Source organism: Podarcis tiliguerta (assembly GCF_965153285.1).
Source record: "Podarcis tiliguerta genome assembly, chromosome: 14".
Lineage (NCBI taxonomy): Eukaryota > Metazoa > Chordata > Lepidosauria > Squamata > Lacertidae > Podarcis > Podarcis tiliguerta.
Genome location: NC_139547.1, coordinates 39,218,239 through 39,236,791, shown reverse-complemented (window position 1 = coordinate 39,236,791; position 18,553 = coordinate 39,218,239). Strand labels below are relative to the sequence as shown.

General features: G+C 45.4%; 2 protein-coding genes across 11 annotated transcripts in view; both read left to right on the top strand.

Moving 5' to 3' along the window:
* The window catches only part of ABCC6 (ATP binding cassette subfamily C member 6), a 40,924-nt gene extending 34,414 nt beyond the window's left edge, over positions 1 to 6,510 (top strand). For 2 of the 10 annotated variants that reach the window (XM_083413323.1, XM_083413327.1), the window contains exons 27-31: positions 1,094 to 1,240; positions 2,538 to 2,696; positions 3,123 to 3,289; positions 4,319 to 4,513; positions 5,347 to 6,218. In XM_083413323.1, coding sequence (XP_083269449.1) covers positions 1,094 to 1,240; positions 2,538 to 2,696; positions 3,123 to 3,289; positions 4,319 to 4,513; positions 5,347 to 5,455 — 777 coding nt within the window. In that variant the 3' untranslated portion in view covers positions 5,456 to 6,218. Of the gene's footprint in view, positions 1 to 1,093; positions 1,241 to 2,537; positions 2,697 to 2,951; positions 3,090 to 3,122; positions 3,290 to 4,318; positions 4,514 to 5,346 lie in introns of those variants that run through there. The other 8 variants (XM_083413325.1, XM_083413324.1, XR_014504890.1 and 5 more) reach the window with 7 other exon arrangements.
* Positions 6,511 to 7,679: 1,169 nt separating this feature from the next.
* LOC310664314 (uncharacterized protein) overlaps positions 7,680 to 18,553 on the top strand; it is a 110,597-nt gene continuing 99,723 nt past the window's right edge. The window contains exons 1-5 of the mRNA XM_083413272.1: positions 7,680 to 7,799; positions 13,402 to 13,452; positions 15,039 to 15,199; positions 15,975 to 16,045; positions 16,445 to 16,610. Coding sequence (XP_083269398.1) covers positions 7,742 to 7,799; positions 13,402 to 13,452; positions 15,039 to 15,199; positions 15,975 to 16,045; positions 16,445 to 16,610 — 507 coding nt within the window. The 5' untranslated portion in view covers positions 7,680 to 7,741. The remainder of the gene's footprint in view (positions 7,800 to 13,401; positions 13,453 to 15,038; positions 15,200 to 15,974; positions 16,046 to 16,444; positions 16,611 to 18,553) is intronic.

Genomic DNA, 18,553 nt, shown 5'->3' with positions numbered 1-18,553 from the left:
TCTGTTAAATGTATTTCATGCCTTTCAGGCATGGGCGGTGGCAGCAATATTACAATACAATATTAAAAGCAGTTAGAATTTCTTGTCAACTTCTGGATATTGTTTTTTTCTTTGCTTCTCAAGCTTTAATAAAAATTGTTTTGTTTGGGGTTTTTAAAAAGAAACATTTCCAATCAGAAGAATAGGGTGGGCCAAAAGGCTATGGTGAAGAGACATGTAGAAGAAGAAGAAGAAGAAGAGTTTGGATTTGATATCCCGCCTTTCACTCCCTTTAAGGAGTCTTAAAGCGGCTAACATTCTCCTTTCCCTTCCTCCCCCACAACAAACACTCTGTGAGGTGAGTGGGGCCGAGAGACTTCAAGGAAGTGTGACTGGCCCAAGGTCACCCAGCAGCTGCATGTGGAGGAGCGGAGACCCGAACCCGGTTCCCCAGATTGCGAGACTACCACTCTTAACCACTACACCACACTGGCTCTCATATGATGTCTTCATCATATGACAAAAGATTTCCAGGGAAGGTGCCCGAGGAACCTCAGTGGGGTGGGAATCCTCAGCTTAGGGTCCCTCTCCTAGACCTCCACCCTCCATGCATCCAAGAGAGGTGGAAATGTCAAGAGGGCCTCTTCTGCCTCCCCTAACACGGAGGGGTTCTGTAGGGAAGGAGGCAGCCTTTCAGATATTTGTGGCCTATAAGCCAGCAGCTGTCTCTCCTGCCCCATCAGCCTCCATTTTCTCCTCCTCCCATGAGCACATTTAAAGGGCCTAACAGCCTTTTGTCTCACCCTCATTCACTCTGCACCTTTCCTTCCTGGCTGCAGCTGTTGGTTTGTCCAGCAAGGAAGGTGCTGGCTCAGGGTTGCGCACCTTCCGGCACGTTTGCACAGGGGCAACTAGCATGGTACTCTGTTTTCCTACTACTAGCTCTCTCGCCCCAAACGTGGCTCAGAAGAAAATTGGTGTCAGCCCATCCACTTAACCCTGAAACCACAGGATTTAAAGCCCTACTATAGCAACCCTTTTGTAGTTGCTCAGTTTCACAGCTGTTTGAGACCTGACGTTTTTGAGCTTGAGGTGCCACTGTGTCTCTGTCCAGGCTCCCTGGACTTTGGACAATCAGCTCCTGCATGAGAACTGGCCCACTGAAGGGGAGATTGAATTCAAAGGCTACAGCTTGCAATACAGGCCAGGCTTAGAATTAGCTTTGGAGAACATCAACCTCAAGATCAATGGACGAGAAAAGGTAAGGCTTATGGGTGCTTATGACACCTTAAGTAGTTGGAGGGAGGTGTGTTTATTGGGTAAGCGCAACTCAGGAAGAAATGGCATCCTTTCCAAAGAGAGGATGTGGGAAAAGGTGTTATATAATAATAATTTATTATTTGTACCCCGCCCATCTGGCTGGGTTTCCCCAGCCATTCTGGGCGGCTTCCATAGAAACAAAAAATACAGTAAAATATCACAGATTAAAAACTTCCCTGAACAGGGCTGCCTTAAGATGTCTTCTAAATGTCAGGTAGTTATTTATCGCTTTGACATCTGATGGGAGGGCGTTCCACAGGGCGGGCGCCACTCTGCCTGGTTCCCTGTAGCTTTGCTTCTCGCAATGAGGGAACCGCCAGAAGGCCCTCGGCGCTGGACGTCAGCGTCCGGGCAGGACGATGGGGGTGGAGACGCTCCTTCAGGTATACTGGGCCGAGGCTGTTTAGGCCTTTAAAGGTCAACACCAGCACTTTGAATTGTGCTCGGAAACGTACTGGGAGCCAATGTAGGTCTTTCAAGACCGGTGTTATGTAGTCTCGGCAGCCGCCCCCAGTCACCAGTCTAGCTGCCGCATTCTGGATTAGTTGTAGTTTCCGAGTCACCTTCAAAGGTAGCCCCACGTAGAGCGCATTGCAGTAGTCCAAGCGGGAGATAACTAGAGCATGCACCACTCTGGCGAGACAGTCCGCGGGCAGGTAGGGTCTCAGCCTGCGTACCAGGTGGAGTTGGTAGACAGCTGCCCTGGATACAGAATTGACCTGTGCCTCCATGGACAGCTGTGAGTCCAAAATGACTCCCAGGCTGCGCACCTGGTCCTTCAGGGGCACAGTTACCCTATTCAGGACCAGGGAGTCCTCCACACCAGCCTGCCCCCTGTCCCCCAAAAACAGTACTTCTGTCTTGTCAGGATTCAACCTCAATCCATTAGCCGCCATATGAAGCTGATCTTTTCCCACTTTGCTGGTTTGAGGTCCAATCCACACATCCTTTTGATTGTGCATTCAGGATGATTTGTGCTCACGATGGTGACCCTGTTTTCATGTCTGCAAAAGTTTGGGATGGGCATACTGCTTCATTTCCATTTGGTGCATGTCCCGCAACTTCCTGCTGAAATCCTGCAACGTGTTTTCCTATGTGTGACTGTGATGTTTGAAAATTGTCTTGTAGAAATAAAAGCAGCATTGGCAAAGATGCAGCACAAATCCAAGCTTTTGGCTGACTTTGCTTTTCACGGCTCTGCTACCTCTCTTGCATCTCAAAGCTCTTTTATCTCTTAGGTTGGCATAGCTGGAAGAACAGGGGCCGGGAAGTCTTCCCTAGCCATGGGACTTCTGAGGCTAGTCGAAGCTGCTGCGGGAGAGATTGTGATTGACGGGACCAATATTGCCCTTTTGGGTCTGCACAACCTGAGAAGCAAGGTTGCCATTATCCCACAGGTATGAAGCTGCTTCCTGGTGGCAATGATCAGTTTGTTTATTACTGTAATGGGATTTCTAACCCTCCCTTCACCATAAGATCCCAGGGCAGGTTACAACATTGTTATGCACCACGCCAGTCTCCAAGATTCCTCTACTTAACTCAGCTTTGGTTTCAGCAGAGACTGTGGTGTCTTCACGATATATGGTTTTAGTTGCCCATGCATACAAACTGAGCATAGGATGGAGGGGCGCACAGCATTAACACCCCCATAGATCTTGCATCCCCTTTAGGTTTCCAGGGGAGGCCCAAAGCTGGATGTAGAAATATGGAGAACTCAATTTAAGATTGGAAGATGAGACATGGAGAAAGCCTGAAAGGGACAGATTACCCCATCCCTAGTCCAGACCCAGGTGAGAATTCTCTGGTGTTTTCCCTCTACTCAGGACCCAGTTTTGTTTTCGGGCTCTCTAAGAATGAACCTTGATCCTTTGGGCGTGTGCTCTGAGGAGGAGATCTGGACTGCTCTCGAACTGACGCGGCTCAAGAGCTTCGTTTTGGATCTGCCTGATCAGTTGGCATACGAGTGCTCAGAAGGAGGCGAAAATCTGAGGTACCCAAAGGAAGCCCTTGGTTTCTGGGGCTATAGGTTTGTCAGGACCTGGGGATCATCAGTTGTTGGAAAACATGAGCAGGAGAGGGAGAGTGCCTTTGCATCTTGTATATGGACTGGCCACATGGAAGCAGAATCCCAGGCATGTTTTCCTCTGGCATTTAACCTCTTCTGTGTTCTCTGTCCCTTAGCGCTGCCTTTCTCATTGTTAGTTATCTGTGTTGTCGATTGAATGTTAGTTAGAGTGTTGGACTAGGGCTAGGGCAGGCCTAGGCAAACTTGGCCCTCCAGATGTTTCGGGACTACAACTCCCATCATCCCTAGCTAACAGGACCAGTGGTCAGGGATGATGGGAGTTGTAGTCCCAAAACATCTGGAGGGCCGAGTTTGCTTATGCCTGAGCTAGGGAGAGCAGGGTTTGAATCCCCACTCAGCCATGAAGCTCACACTAGGGTGACCTTGGGCCAGTCACTCTCTCAGCCTCACCTACTGCACAGAGTTGCTTTGAGGGTAAAATGGGGAGGAAGAGAACTATATATACCACCTTGTGCTCCTTGGAAGGAAGCTGGGATAAAATAGACAATAAATAAGAAGAGCTCTGCTGGATCCGGCCAATGGCCCATCTAATCCAGCATCCTGTGGCCAACCAGATGCTTGCAGGAAACCTCCAAGCAGGATCCAAGCACAAGAGCACTCTTTCCTTCTGTGATTTCTGGCAACCGACATTCAGAAGCATTACTGCCCCCAGGCTGCAGAGGCAGAGCGTAGCTGCCATGATTAGCAGCTTTATCCTCCATGAATTTATCCAATCTTCTTTTAAAGGCATCCAGGTTGGTGGCCATCGCTGCCCTCCTGAGAAAGTGAGTTCTGCGGCTTTGCTATGCGCTGTGTAAAGAAGTGCTTTCTTTTTATCTGTCCTGAAAGGTGCCGTATATAAATACATGAGCAAATAGAAGACACGTTGGGTCATGTAGTTTTCCCTAGCTGGAAAACCTGGGTGGCCAGTTAATCACCCTTGCTTCTTTCCAGTGTCGGCCAGCGGCAGCTCATCTGCCTGGCACGAGCTCTGCTTCGGAAAACCAAGATCCTGGTTTTGGATGAGGCCACTGCAGCTGTGGATCTTGAAACAGATTTGCAGATTCAGGCCACCATAAGGACTCAGTTCAGGGAGTGCACAGTTCTGACCATAGCCCACCGAGTGAACACCCTTTTGGACTGTGACAGGTAAGTCTTCTTCAGCTGCCAGTTAACTTTAATGCTTTGTGCTGTTTTTTGTGTGTTGTAGGGGGTGTTGCACGGCATTTAGTTGTGGATACGCCACTATTTATAGATCTGCTGCCTTTTGGTTAATAGATGTCAATAAGTATCAAAACCAGGAATAATTAGTAGAAGCAGCCATCTTAGAAATTATGCACAGAAAGGCAAGGTATACTTTTTAACAAATGTAGGAGATTATAATTATATTTGAGAAGAGAGCAAAAGGATAGCAATTAGAAGATAAGGGCAAAAAAACCCAAACCACCAATCATTACAGAAAGCTTGATGGAAAAAGAATCATCTGTTGGAAAGAAGAAAGTAAGATCACACAGGGAGGAAGGGGCTCCACAGTCCTAAGTGTCACCACTGAAAAGGCCCCGTCCCGGATCCCCACCAACTTTGTTTCCAATGACAACAGGATGCAGAACAGAACACCCTCCAAAGTGATCAGTGGCTTGGGCAGAATCAATTGGAAATTAGCAGTCATCAAGAGACCATGATGGTGTTCATGTGTTCTACACATACTCTTCGAAATGAGCATAATAGCACCCTTTGCCCAAGAAACTGTATACCTTGTAGGTCGCCGTCAGCAATGCCAATTGATGAATTTTGCCATGGCTGCTTACAAAAAAACACATCTCATCATAAGCTGGTTGGTTTAACTACTACGGTTTCATTGCATATCGAAAGCCTAGCTCTTTCTTTCTTTCTTGATTTGGCATGACTAGGGATATAGTCTAACACTTTATGCTCCACTTCTAATAGTGATTAATAGTGACTTTATGCTCCACTTCTAACAGGGTTTTAGTGATGGAAAGTGGCCGAGTGGCAGAATTTGATGCCCCAGAGACATTACTAGCCCAGAAGGGACTGTTCTACAGAATGGCTGAAGAATCAGGGCTGATATGACGGGTGAGCCTCAAGGAATAGACCTTGGTACAGAATTTGGGAGTCCGAAGGAAGACATCTGCTTCTTAACCTTTTGTCATTCATATATAAGTCCCAGTCCTTCTGGTGTCCAAATACACAAACAAGAGATGTATCAAACATCTCAAGGGAACCCAGAAATTTATGTAAGTACACCAGGGATATATGAAGGTTTCATTTTCTATTCCGTCCTGTATTCATTGCATTCAGCACTGTTTCCATTCTGCTACAGGTCATCTTCCAGCAAAAGATCTACATTATTCTTAATTTTTAATTTATTTTTTTTAATTATATGATGAAATACGGTTCCAATAATTACACTTGGTTGAGCATAGACTAAAAACTCCACAGAGATAATAGAACGGCTCTCCACCGTGTTAAAATGGATGCAGAAATCTTAAGATATGAACAATTAAGAACCGCACGGAGGCCGAAGGAAGTCATTAAATAAATCACGGGAACAAAACCAGAGATTAGGCATAGATAAGAAAGTGAGAGTCGCGAGAAGAAAAAGATGATGCAAAAAGAATCTCATATTGGAAATATGTGTTAATAATAATGTCAATGATGGTTTGTATTCCTTAAATCACTGCATGTATTTGACAGTATTTTTTGTTGAATGTTCTTTTTATTCTTTCTTTTTTCTTTCTTCTTTTTTTCTAGTTTTTCTTTCTATAATAGATCAACGTGTTTCATTATGTGTAACTTTTAATGTGTAAATAAAGTATTTTAAAAAAAGATCTACATTATTCATCTGCAGGCCACTGCAGCGGAATTACTTAACTTATGCAATTTACATAATTAATGTTAATTAAGTTGTCGCTATGTTACTCCACCCAGTTCATTTCAGAACAAAGGGAGCTCACTGGGGATTAACTAATTATGTATCATTTGCAGAGTGAAAGCAATGGCAGTGAATACCAACTTGTATTTGATGGATTGATTTACATCCTGGACTTGGGATGCATAAACAAACTTGGGCCAATTTCCACTCATGTTTCAGTTTTCCTTAGAATTCTCCAGCACTCTTAAGTATAACAAATATTTCCAGGGGGGACCTTTAGGGGAGAAACTCCCAAACAGCTCACTTCCACTGTATCTCTGCCCATCATTCATTTCAAAGAAACAAAATAGAATTGTCCATTTGACAATATGTGTTGGTCCGTATGCACGTGGTATGGGAGTCTTGTTCTGTCTCTGTGGGTTGCATACAGTGATTCCTTGAGGATCGTGCTAATTTTACACACACACACACACACACACACACACACCTTTGCAAAGATGAACCAGAAACATCCATTCCCTATGTGTGCAGGCACCAAAATGAACACACAACTTGAATAAAATATGCATACGAGAGACATTGGTGCAAATTCGGCAATCCTAGTTAGACTGCATGACCTGTTACCGTGCAAAATTCATTCCAATGAAACAACATTCTTTAAGAGAAAGGAACAGGAGGGAGATCTTGGAAATTGAAAAAAGATGGGAAACATTAATGCCAGACTGAGAGAAGTCCACATGAGATACTACCAGACATATCCAACAGCAGAATGATTAGATTCCTGCCTTCTTTTATGCAACTCCAAAACATGTGTCCCCCCACCACACATGTGGCTTTTTTATTATTCTGTTGTAAAGATTTCCACATGTATTGTGTACACATCTGGTGGTAACTTCTTATTAGAGAGAAGCCATTGCATCTAAATCAGCAGAATTCCCCCCCCAAAAAGAGTAGTTTTCCTCCTAAGTTGGGCATATACAGAGATAGTGATGGATTTTTATACAATTAAAAGCTTAATTCATTCTGGAGGTCTGTTCTTAACCTGAAACTGTTCTTAACCTGAGGTACCACTTTAGCTGAGGTACCACCTCCCGCTGCCGCTGCGCAATTTCTGTTTTCATCCTGAAGCAAAGTTCTTAACCCGAGGTACTATTTCTGGGTTAGCGGAGTCTGTAACCTGAAGCGTATGTAACCTGAAGCGTCTGTAACCCAAGGTACCACTGTATATATCGTTGAGGAGGTGTTGTCTAAGCAATATGAAAGAACTTCGCTTGGTTTCGGCAGATGTCCCCTTATCCCAAAGCAAGCGAACAAAAAAAAATAATCCCACCCTCCTCAACCCCTCCCCTGGCTTGAAGATCTGAAATCGTCAGCTCCTGCTTTTTGTGAAGAAAAAAGTTTCCTTTCAGCTGCCCTCCTCCCGAGCTGCCTCTGAAAGGGAGGTCTGATGTGGTTTTGCAAACACTGAGGAGGATTCCAACGCCATGGAGTTTCGGCACCTAATCATTTTCCTTTCCATTTTAGCAGCCGGCATATCGAGGCGTAAGTAGAAGAAACTAAATTAACCATTTCATCTCTTCTCCTCTCCCACCCCTCCTTTTCTCTCTGTCAAATGCAAAAATGTGGCTTCAGAGAAATGATCTCATTTGCCTGGCATTTGATTGTGTGTGAGGCTGCGCTTTTTTTTGTTATAGGTGGGAAGGTTGGCAGGTGGTAGAAGTGGGGGGAGGAATTCAATTCAGTTGTCATTTAAAGGTGAACCCACCAAATTCACACGTTCCAAAACAGATACTCAAAACTGAAAAGCAGCCATCCTTCAAAATTCACGCTTTTCCAAATTTTGCAATGCAGTTCTTCAGCCGAGGAATGTGTAGCAAAAAAAATGTGTTACTTGGGTGGAATGTGCATCTAAATGAATATATCAGTGAAAATGACATTCAAAAAGGAATTAGAAGGCGAAATAGCTTTGCAAGCTGGGTTTGTTAAGCGACATTGTGGGTTCAAGCCCCACGCTGAGCAAAAGATTCCTGCATTGCAGGGGGCTGGACTAGATGACCCTCATGTACCCTATTAACTTACAATCTATTCTATTAGGAGAATTTCACGCTAAAATTTTCATGAGAATTTTGAAACACACACACGCACAAAAAGTGCTGCAGAAATTCAGAGAGCTGATTTTAAGATTGGAAAAATGAAAAACACAGAGCCGTCATTCATAGCAGGTGTTGGCTAAAATCATATCTGCCAATTCAGAAGATGTGACGTGATCAGCTTAGTCGAGTGTTTTGTTTTCCACCCACCCCAGCCTTATTGTTCTATAGGCAAGGCTGCTTGGGAAACTCAACCTTTGCACATTCTTATATGAACTCCTATGGGTGGGTGTGGACTAGGTTTCGTCTGTCTGACATTTGTGACTCCATTCTCAGTTGCTTAAAATGTATTGAAACATGCATTTCCGTGTGTATTTAGAGAGAAAATGTACATTCAAATAAGTAATTTAATAGGTTTTTTTTTCAAAAAAACAATCTTTAAGCATTTTGCAGATTAATGGAATTGTAACTAAAAACATGATAGGAAATAGATTTGCTCATCCCCAGTTAAATGGATGTTAAAATGCATGCTTGTTCTCTCAGGGCTCAGCTCAATATGCTACTAAATGTGTCTCTTGCTGTGATGTAAGGTTGGGTTTTTTTAGAATAATAAAACAAAGTGCACAGGGGTGGGGCGGTTCTATCTAGATTGAGATGATAGCATATCAATGTTTCCAAAAAGAGGTAGATGTTTGGCAGAGGGGAAGATTAGCATGGAAGTTAAACACACACATGGCACACACCAAAGTTGTGTCAGTAAGAGGTGTTTTTCCCACTGCTATTTGCAGAGCAGAGGGGGTTTTGCAAACAAACATTTAGACATTTTACTGCAGTAGCAACAGTAATTTACAGCTGAGCACTTTTGAAGCGTTTTTCCTTCTAACTTTAAGGCAGCAATCCCATTTCTATTTACCTGCTAGTAAGTCCCAATGAACTCAGTGGGATTTCCTGTTGTGCAAGCATGTATAAGACTGCAGGGCAACACAGTCTATTTATTTAATTCTTTTCAAACTATCTCACTTCGTTGCATCTTTTAAACCTTTGAATCTGTTCTGCAAGAGTTAAGTTTTTTGGGGTTTTGTATACTGGAAGCTAATTCTTTATAAATGGAAAATGCAAATGTGATGAATTTAAAGATATCAAGATAAACGACGGCAGAGAAGCGAAATTTGCCAGGGCTACTGTGAAATTTGTCTGGGAATTGCATTATTTGGACTGCTGCCTTTCACGAGATGTGTAGCCTCAAACTATGGTTACAGCAGAGAGAGCAAGATGCCTCCATGTGCTCTGGGGACCCACACATGTTATTAGTTTACCTGCTTCAGAATTGAATTCTGAAATTAAAACAGACCCCCATTTTGTGTCATTTCCAAGGATCAATTACATATACCCATTCAGCCTCTATTTCTGGTCTCTGTCTCCTCTTCTTTGTCCCAATGTTAAGCTGGGCAGTTGCAAAAATGTAACCAATGCATGCTCAGTGGCCATGGAATGCTGACTTGACTGTAGGGAAAATATAAATGGAGGTGCAATGGTATCCTAGAATGGGGTGTGGCTGGCTGGCACTCTGAACAGGAGCACTTTTCACAGCAATGTTTATTAGAGGCTACCGCCCACACACTTCTGCTACGTTTTTCTGCTTGTGTGGTGGCACCTCAGTAAAACCACTTCTTACTGTTTGTGGCAGAGTTTTCCCCAGAGGCAGAGGACAAGAACAGGAGTCATATTCAAATCCACAGTCAAGAGCCAGTGTGGTGTGGTGTGGTGTAGTGTAGTGGTTAAGAGCGGTAGACTTGTAATCTGGTGAACTGTATTCGATTCCCCGCTCCTCCACATGCAGCTGCTGGGTGACCTTGGGCCAGTCACACTTCTTTGAAGTCTCTCAACCCCACTCACCTCACGGAGTGTTTGTTGTGGGGGAGGAAGGGAAAGGAGAATGTTAGCCGCTTTGAGAATCCTTTGGGCAGGATATCAAATCCAAACTCCTCTCCTTCAAGAGCTTTATTGCTTGACTGGTTGCACAAGCTTTTCTGTTACTATTGTATTCAAGCTATTTACATTCCTTCTTTATCTCTCCAGCACGGTATATTCTCAGTCCAGTGATTAACAATCTTGAGACAGCAAAACTCACAGTGTCAGCAGCACACATTGTCTTACTTGTCAGCATGCGTGCTGTTGACAGCATGTGTGTGTGCTTTCATCGTGTAGAAATTGCAGCCTGCAACTTCCTTGTCACGGTCCTGTTCACGGGCGATCAATGTCCCAGCAGGGGACGTCAGGGCCTGGGACAAGATGGCTGGGTGGGAGCAGGAACGGGGGTCCAGAAGCCAGGAAGCCAAGGTTCTGAGGGTCAGGAAGCAAGAAGTCAAGAAGTCCAGGGTCCGAGGATCATGAAGCAAGAAGCCAAACACAGCAAGGCAGGAAGCGTGTTGCTGTGGCAAAGAGCTGAAGGGAAATGCTGACCATGTATCCCTTCCCAGCTCTTGCCACCAGGTGCTGTGAGTTACCAATCGGCCTCACCTGTGAGGCTGCGCTTTACCTCTTCAGAACAAACTTAGGAAGGCCCCAGTCCTGCAAAGTCCTATTGGTCACAGGGCCTGGCTCCTGCAGGCACACCTGACATTCCTCCCTTAATTTGCACCTCCAGCTGACACCAATCAAGCCTAGAGTGCCATTCATAGAATCATAGAATCATAGAATCATAGAATTGGAAGAGACCACAAGGGCCATCGAGTCCAACCCCCTGCCAAGCAGGAAACACCATCAGAGCACTCCTGACATATGGTTGTCAAGCCTCTGCTTAAAGACCTCCAAAGAAGGAGACTCCACCACACTCCTTGGCAGCAAATTCCACTGTTGAACAGCTCTTACTGTCGGGAAGTTCTTCCTAATGTTTAGGTGGAATCTTCTTTCTTGTAGTTTGGATCCATTGCTCCGTGTCCGCTTCTCTGGAGCAGCAGAAAACAACCTTTCTCCCTCCTCTATGTGACATCCTTTTATATATTTGAACATGGCTATCATATCACCCCTTAACCTCCTCTTCTCCAGGCTAAACATGCCCAGCTCCCTTAGCCGTTCCTCATAAGGCATCGTTTCCAGGCCTTTGACCATTTTGGTTGCCCTCCTCTGGACACGTTCCAGTTTGTCAGTGTCCTTCTTGAACTGTGGTGCCCAGAACTGGACACAGTACTCCAGGTGAGGTCTGACCAGAGCAGAATACAGTGGCACTATTACTTCCCTTGATCTAGATGCTATACTCCTATTGATGCAGCCCAGAATTGCATTGGCTTTTTTAGCTGCCGCGTCACACTGTTGGCTCATGTCAAGTTTGTGGTCAACCAAGACTCCCAGACACATTCCTACACACTAAAGAAAAATTCTGGAACCCTCTTTAAAGCTTCCAGGAACTTTTATCTGTTTCTTAAAGAATGTTCTCCTAACAATATTTTGTTGCAGGTCTGATTTGTGCAAGAGGGGCAGCAACATGGTGAACACTTGTGCCCTCAAAGGCTGTCCCTGGTGTCCACAGGTTATCATCCCCACTTCCTGCATCCCCCCCCCAAAAAAATGAGGTTTGGAAACTGCATTCTGTTGTAGTCAGGGTAAAAGGCTGTACTCCTTATGTTTCTCCAGTTTGCAAATGTGCCTATCAAGCCAAAAAAGGTTGGTAACTCCTGTATGTTGTAGAGAAAAGCTTCAACATTGTGAGAAGGTTGGGTAGAGATGCTTCAGGAGGGAAGCTAACAGGCAGTTTCGTCTGGGTTTAATATCCAAGGGAATCCCAACTGAAACATTAGGAGGCAGATGGCTTGATTAAAAGCACATTGGCTAGTTTAATGCCTTTGTTTGGGAGAATGTTTTTCCTTCAGGGCCTCAAAAAGGGTATTTTAGAGTCAGAAAAGGTTCAGAAAATAACCAAAATGATCAAGGGTGTGGAGCAGCTTCCTCTGTAAGGAAAGGATGCAACATTTGGGCGTGTTCTGGTTTAAAGAAAAGGCAAGTTGCAGGTGACATGATAGAAGTTTACAAGAGTATGCATGGCATAGAGTAAGCGGACAGAGAAAAGTTTTCTCCTTCTCTCGGAACGTTAGAATTCAGGGACATCCAGTGAAGCTGTTGGGGGATTCTGGACAGATAAAAGACTCCTTCATGCACTACGTGAACTGTGGAACTCACTCCCACAAGAGGCAATGACAGCCACCAATTCTCTTTAAAAGAGAATTAGACAAATTCATGGAGGTGAAGGCTACCAGTGGCTACTAGCCATGATGTACAGTGGTACCTCGGGTTGCATACGCTTCAGGTTACATACGCTTCAGGTTACAGACTCTGCTAACCTGGAAATAGTACCTCGGGTTAAGAACTTTGCTTCAGGATGAGAACAGAAATCGTGCGGCAGCAGTGGGAGGCCCCATTAGCTAAAGTGGTACCTCAGGTTAAGAACAGTTTCAGGTTAAGAACAGACCTCCGGAACGAATTCAGTACTTAACCCGAGGTACCACTGTATATGTTCTGCCTCCGTAATCAAAAGGCAGCACACATTTGAATACCAGTTGCTGGAAACCGCAGGGCAGAGAGTGCCCTTGCGCTCTGATCCTGCCTGTGTTTTTCCCACTGGCATCTGGTTGGCCACTGTAAGACTAGGATGCCAAAAAGACCCGTTCTTATTTTTTTGAGCAGAGTTTTGTATTCTGAAGATCATCAGGTTTCAGGGAAAAGGGGAACTGGATCATAGTTAATATTAATCAGATTGAAATTGTCAGAAACATAACCCTTGTGTGGATTAAACCGAAAGCACATTCTGCAGAGGAAATGGTTTTAGAACAAAAACTGCCATTTTCTTCATGGATAGAATCCATTTATTATTATTGCTAAATAAACATGGTGGTCTCCAAGATGACAGTGTCAACCTGAATTCCTGTAAATGTGACGTTGCTTTTAAGCTTTTTTTTTTAAGGTCTATGGTAAATAAACAGCTTCAAGATCAGCAACTGAACCCACAGAGAGTTTTCTCTAAATGCCTTTCTGCAATCCCTCTTGGTTTGTTATTATAGGAACTCTGGAGAATTCAAAGCATGAAGAGTCCTGTGTCTCTCAATGTGCTGGTGAGTAGACAAGGCAGATTCTTTGTACTGAACTGTGGCAGGGCAGTTTATATGGGGGTGGGGCAGGGAATTATCCAGCAAGTTTTAGCCTCTTGGATAAATAATATGAATACAGAAGAACCTCAGAGTAGGGAGGGGAGAGAAAATTAGTTTGTATCTTAATACGAAGTTCCCTAATTTTCCCTTTCGGAAACAATATGCAAACTGAAGCACAATTGTCCTTCAACATTCACATTCCTCTGAATTTTGCAATGCAGTGCTCTAAACACATAGAATCATAGAATCATAGAATCATAGAATCATAGAGTTGGAAGAGACCACAAGGGCCATCGAGTCCAACCCCCTGCCAAGCAGGAAACACCATCAGAGCACTCCTGACATATGGTTGTCAAGCCTCTGCTTAAAGACCTCCAAAGAAGGAGACTCCACCACACTCCTTGGCAGCAAATTCCACTGTCGAACAGCTCTTACTGTCAGGAAGTTCTTCCTAATGTTTAGGTGGAATCTTCTTTCTTGTAGTTTGGATCCATTGCTCCGTGTCCGCTTCTCTGGAGCAGCAGAAAACAACCTTTCTCCCTCCTCCATGTGACATGTGCACAGAATGTGTTTATTGTGGAAAAACTGCATACAAATTTATATATTGGTAAAAATAGCATTAAAAGCTAGTGGGACACTACCAGGGAATTTGTAGAACTCCCAATATATTGTGTGTGGGGTTTTTTTAAAAAAATGGATAGTGTAATTTATTATTTTGGACCCATTATGTATGTTCCAGATCGTGAAGTCATGCCAAAGTCATGTTTCAGTCTGCCATCTTTAATCCAAATGGTGCCTGGCATGCAACCTTTGATGAAGACCACCACTGCCACATTCGGAATATTCACACCAAGTTTAGTGGGGCTATGTGTTTGAGAGAGATGCAGGCAGAAGAAAAAGGCTGGGATGGATCTGCAGCTTCTGCTTGCATTTGGTAGGAGCTGCAGCTCCAGTGCAGCTCCAGTCCAGCCTTTTAATTCTGCCTGTGTCATTAAAAAATGACAACAACCATTCGGGTGTGCCTGGGCACACCCAGCACACCCCATGTGCACACCTGTAATGGTTCTAGGGGTTGCTCGTGCGTAAGTTGCCTTTACTCCTGGCTAGGATGCATGGTTGAACCCTTTCTGTCAGGACAGCCTCAAGATCCGTGGCTGCCTCAGTCGCTGGCAGAATCCGTCAGTGGGCGTTTCTTAAACTGCTTCCAACATAGAAGCTGTTTGACGCCCAGTCTCCTCCCCCGTTGCCTGCGCGAAAGTTTCCTGCACAAGGTGGGTGTGGGCAATGGAGCACTCGTACCCTCTCCGCTGGTCTCCTGCGAAGAGTCCTGGAGCCACCTCTCCGATTCCTCTATCTCCTCCCCTTTCCCACTGGTGTTACGCTGATTGCCTTCCCCAGCGGATGGGCTATCCCTCCTTCTACTAGGACCCTCTCCACCATCGTCCGGGAGCCTCCTCTCCGCCTCCCGCTCCGATGGCAGTTCCCTGACAACACCTTTGTGCCCATCTGTCAATAACAAAGTTGTCTCAAAACTTTACTCTCCCCGCTAGAAATCAATGTGCTGCCTCTGCCAACTGGATCCAGATTCAGCTATAGATACTCCACTTCGACCAACACATTCCTTCCAGGAAGGGCCGAAGAAAGGAGCGGCATTTCCCTTGAAGGCACCGCTGTTGTTGAAGTGCTGGCAAGATGTCACAGAGTTTTAAAAGTGAGTGTGGTGGCAAGTCCAACAGGGGCACAAAAGGCTTTGTGCTCCTGCTCCAATTATAGGAGTGGAAGTTCAGATTTGGGAAGTTTGTCATGAGCGCTGCAGTGCTGTCAATATGAGGCTTGGTCCCCCAGGCTCCGGTACAATAGGAAGAGGAAGAAAAAACATAGGGAGCCTGATTGGTGAGACCTGGGGTTGGAGGAAGGGGGCTCTCTCCCTTGTTCCTTGTCTTCAGTCACTTCAGAAGAAGGAGCAATGGCGTTGTCTATACCCCCTGACCTCCAAGAGAGCAGAGAATCTCAATGGAGGCCAGGGAGTGCTGTGGGCAGCTGAGGGAGGAGGCAACTCAGGAGTTGGCAGCAACAGAAGGGTGCAGGATAGTTGCCTAGAACCAGGCCCCACCTCCACAGATGGGAGCAGCCCCACTCACCTCGAAGGGTTGTGTTTTTACAATTCCAACATTCCCATGAAGTGAAGGAGTGTCACAAGGAAAATTCAAGGAGAGTTGAGAGCAATTCACCCATCACCCAATACATTATTTATCTCTCTGAACCATTGAAACACCTTCTTACCTCATTTCTCCTTGTGAAGAGCTCCAAATTCCCCCTTCCATCAGAGAAAGGGCAACACAACTGGGCCAGTTCTCCTGGTCTCCAGCACCAGAGGTTCAACCAGTCTGCAAAATCCCAACGTTTCCCTCCCCACCAACCCTTCTCCCTTGTAGTTAGCCATACAATGAAAAGAACCTTTTAACAAATGTCGTTGCCGTTCCCAGTTGCAGGATGTCCAGATCAAGACGACAGCTGGGTCCAAAGACAGGCTGCACAAAGAAAATGGAAGTTTAAGGTAAAACAAGACTTTGTCAAAAACGAATCCTTGCTGTGGGAGCAAAACAACTTGGGAGCAACATGGCCTATCCTGGAAAGACTGCGCCCTCCCCTAGAGGTGTTAAGATCAGTAGTTTGGGTGGGTGACCCCATGAGAAGGTATTATCTGTGGCAGCCCCTAAGTTGTGGAACTCCCTCCCCACAGAGATGCGTCTGGCACAAAAGGTATTTGCAAATATCCTGAATCAACCCAATATAGTATCCTAGGAAGGGCTGGTTTCCTACCAAGCTAGAGTATCTATCTGAATGAGTGGGAGATGCGGTCCATTGACTTCTCATGTACTTCATTTGTAAGCAAGTGGTTATTTTACATCAGGGGGGTGGGGACCAAGAAACCTTCCCCTTCCCTATTTTACAGGGAAGCGCTGGAGCAGCATCCCCTTTGGTTTTGTTTCCATAATGGAAAGATTCTGAAGATTTTCCCCCAAGGGAGTGAGCCAATCTGGGCACTCAACATCAAGCGTGGCATCCTCAGTGCTCTTCAGACATCCTTGGTGGCAACGACCAATGGCAGCGTGGAAGAGGTGAGCAGTTCTGAACATTCCAAACTGCCTTGGTCCAGTATACAGTGGTACCTCAGATTACAGATGCTTCAGATTACAGACGCTTCAGGTTACAGACTCCGTTAACCCAGAAATAGTACCTCGGGTTAATAACAGAAATCACGCGGCAGCAGTGGTAGGCCCCATTAGCTAAAGTGGTACCACAGGTTAAGAACAGTTTCAGGTTAAGAACAGACCTCCGGAACAAATTAAGTTCTTAACCCGAGGTACCACTGTATACTCCTGGTCTGAAATATTGGTGAATTTTGTACAGTGGAGACTTGTTCATTAGGGAAAATGTGCACTGCTCCACCAACTGAAGGGAGCCAGTGTAGTGTAGTAGTTAAGAGCAGTAGACTCGTAATCTGGGGAACCGGGTTCGTGTCTCCGCTCCTCCACATGCAGCTGCTGGGTGACCTTGGGCTAGTCACACTTCTCTGAAGTCTCTCAGCCCCACTCACCTCACAGAGTGTTGTGGGGGAGGAAGGGAAAGGAGAATGTTAGCCGCTTTGAGACTCCTTCAGGTAGTGATAAAGCGGGATATCAAATCCAAACTCTTCTTCTTCTTCTTCAACCCCAGTCTGCCTTCTGCCAGCCCTCAACTGTTTGCCTTCTTACTTGCAACCCATTGAGTGGGAGGGGGGCTTTTGCTGTCAACTTGCCCTCCTCCCCCCTTAGTCTCATTCTTGCCCCTTTTAGAACTACGTAACATCACATAGGGACGCGGGTGGCGCTAGGGACGCGGGTGGCGCTGTGGGCTAAAGCCTCAGCGCCTAGGGCTTGCCGATCGAAAGGTCAGCGGTTCAAATCCCCGCGGCGGGGTGTGCTCCCGTTGTTCGGTCCCAGCGCCTGCCAACCTAGCAGTTCGAAAGCACCTCCGGGTGCAAGTAGATAAATAGGGACCGCTTACTAGCGGGAAGGTAAACGGTGTTTCCGTGTGCGGCTCTGGCTCGCCAGAGCAGCGATGTCACGTTGGCCATGTGACCCGGAAGTGTCTTCGGACAGCGCTGGCCCTCGGCCTCTTTGAGTGAGATGGGCGCACAACCCTAGAGTCTGTCAAGACTGGCCCGTATGGGCAGGGGTACCTTTACCTTTTAACATCACATAGCACCACACTCACATCCACATACATTAACAGAGCAACCCTAACATGACATCCACATAACACAACACAGGGGGGACGTCTGTTGTTTGATACAGTTCTAATTCTGTGAATTAGCCTATACAATGAAATACAGTAAATTCATCCCATGAAAGTACAAATTACCAGTCATTCGTAGCATTAAGAAATAATAGATAGTTATGGAACAGACTTAATTGTTCATTTATTGTCCAACCAAGCCAGAAATAATTATTGGGCACCACATATATTGGGTCACAACCATGACACATGTCCACCTTTCATCATCTACCTGAATGACCATCACCATCAGAGATGATAAAAGTATAGTCTCAAAGGCCAATGGGAAGCAATAGTTTCCAAATGATTTTATACTGTGAAGTAAGTGCCCTGTAATCTTCGGATGAAGGGCAGTACACACACACACAGCACTATTACTATGCAGTTTTCTCTTATTTCATTCACAGTCAGACTGGGATTGGCCATGAAATGGAAATGCTCTTTCGCTCAGAAGTGGGTGAAGCAACAAATATAAATTTTACCATTATACAACGAGTTGGTTTCTACAAACACGCACACACGACTCCCTATTCTCTGTCCCAGGGGTCAGCAAACATTTTCAGCAGGGGGCCGGTCCACTGTCCCTCAGACCTTATGGGGGGCCAGACTATATTTTTGGGGGGGAAATGAACGAATTCCTATGCCCCACAAATAACCCAGAGATGCATTTTAAATAAAAGGACACATTCTACTCATGTAAAAACACGCTGATTCCCAGACCGTCTGTGGGCCAGATTTAGAAGGT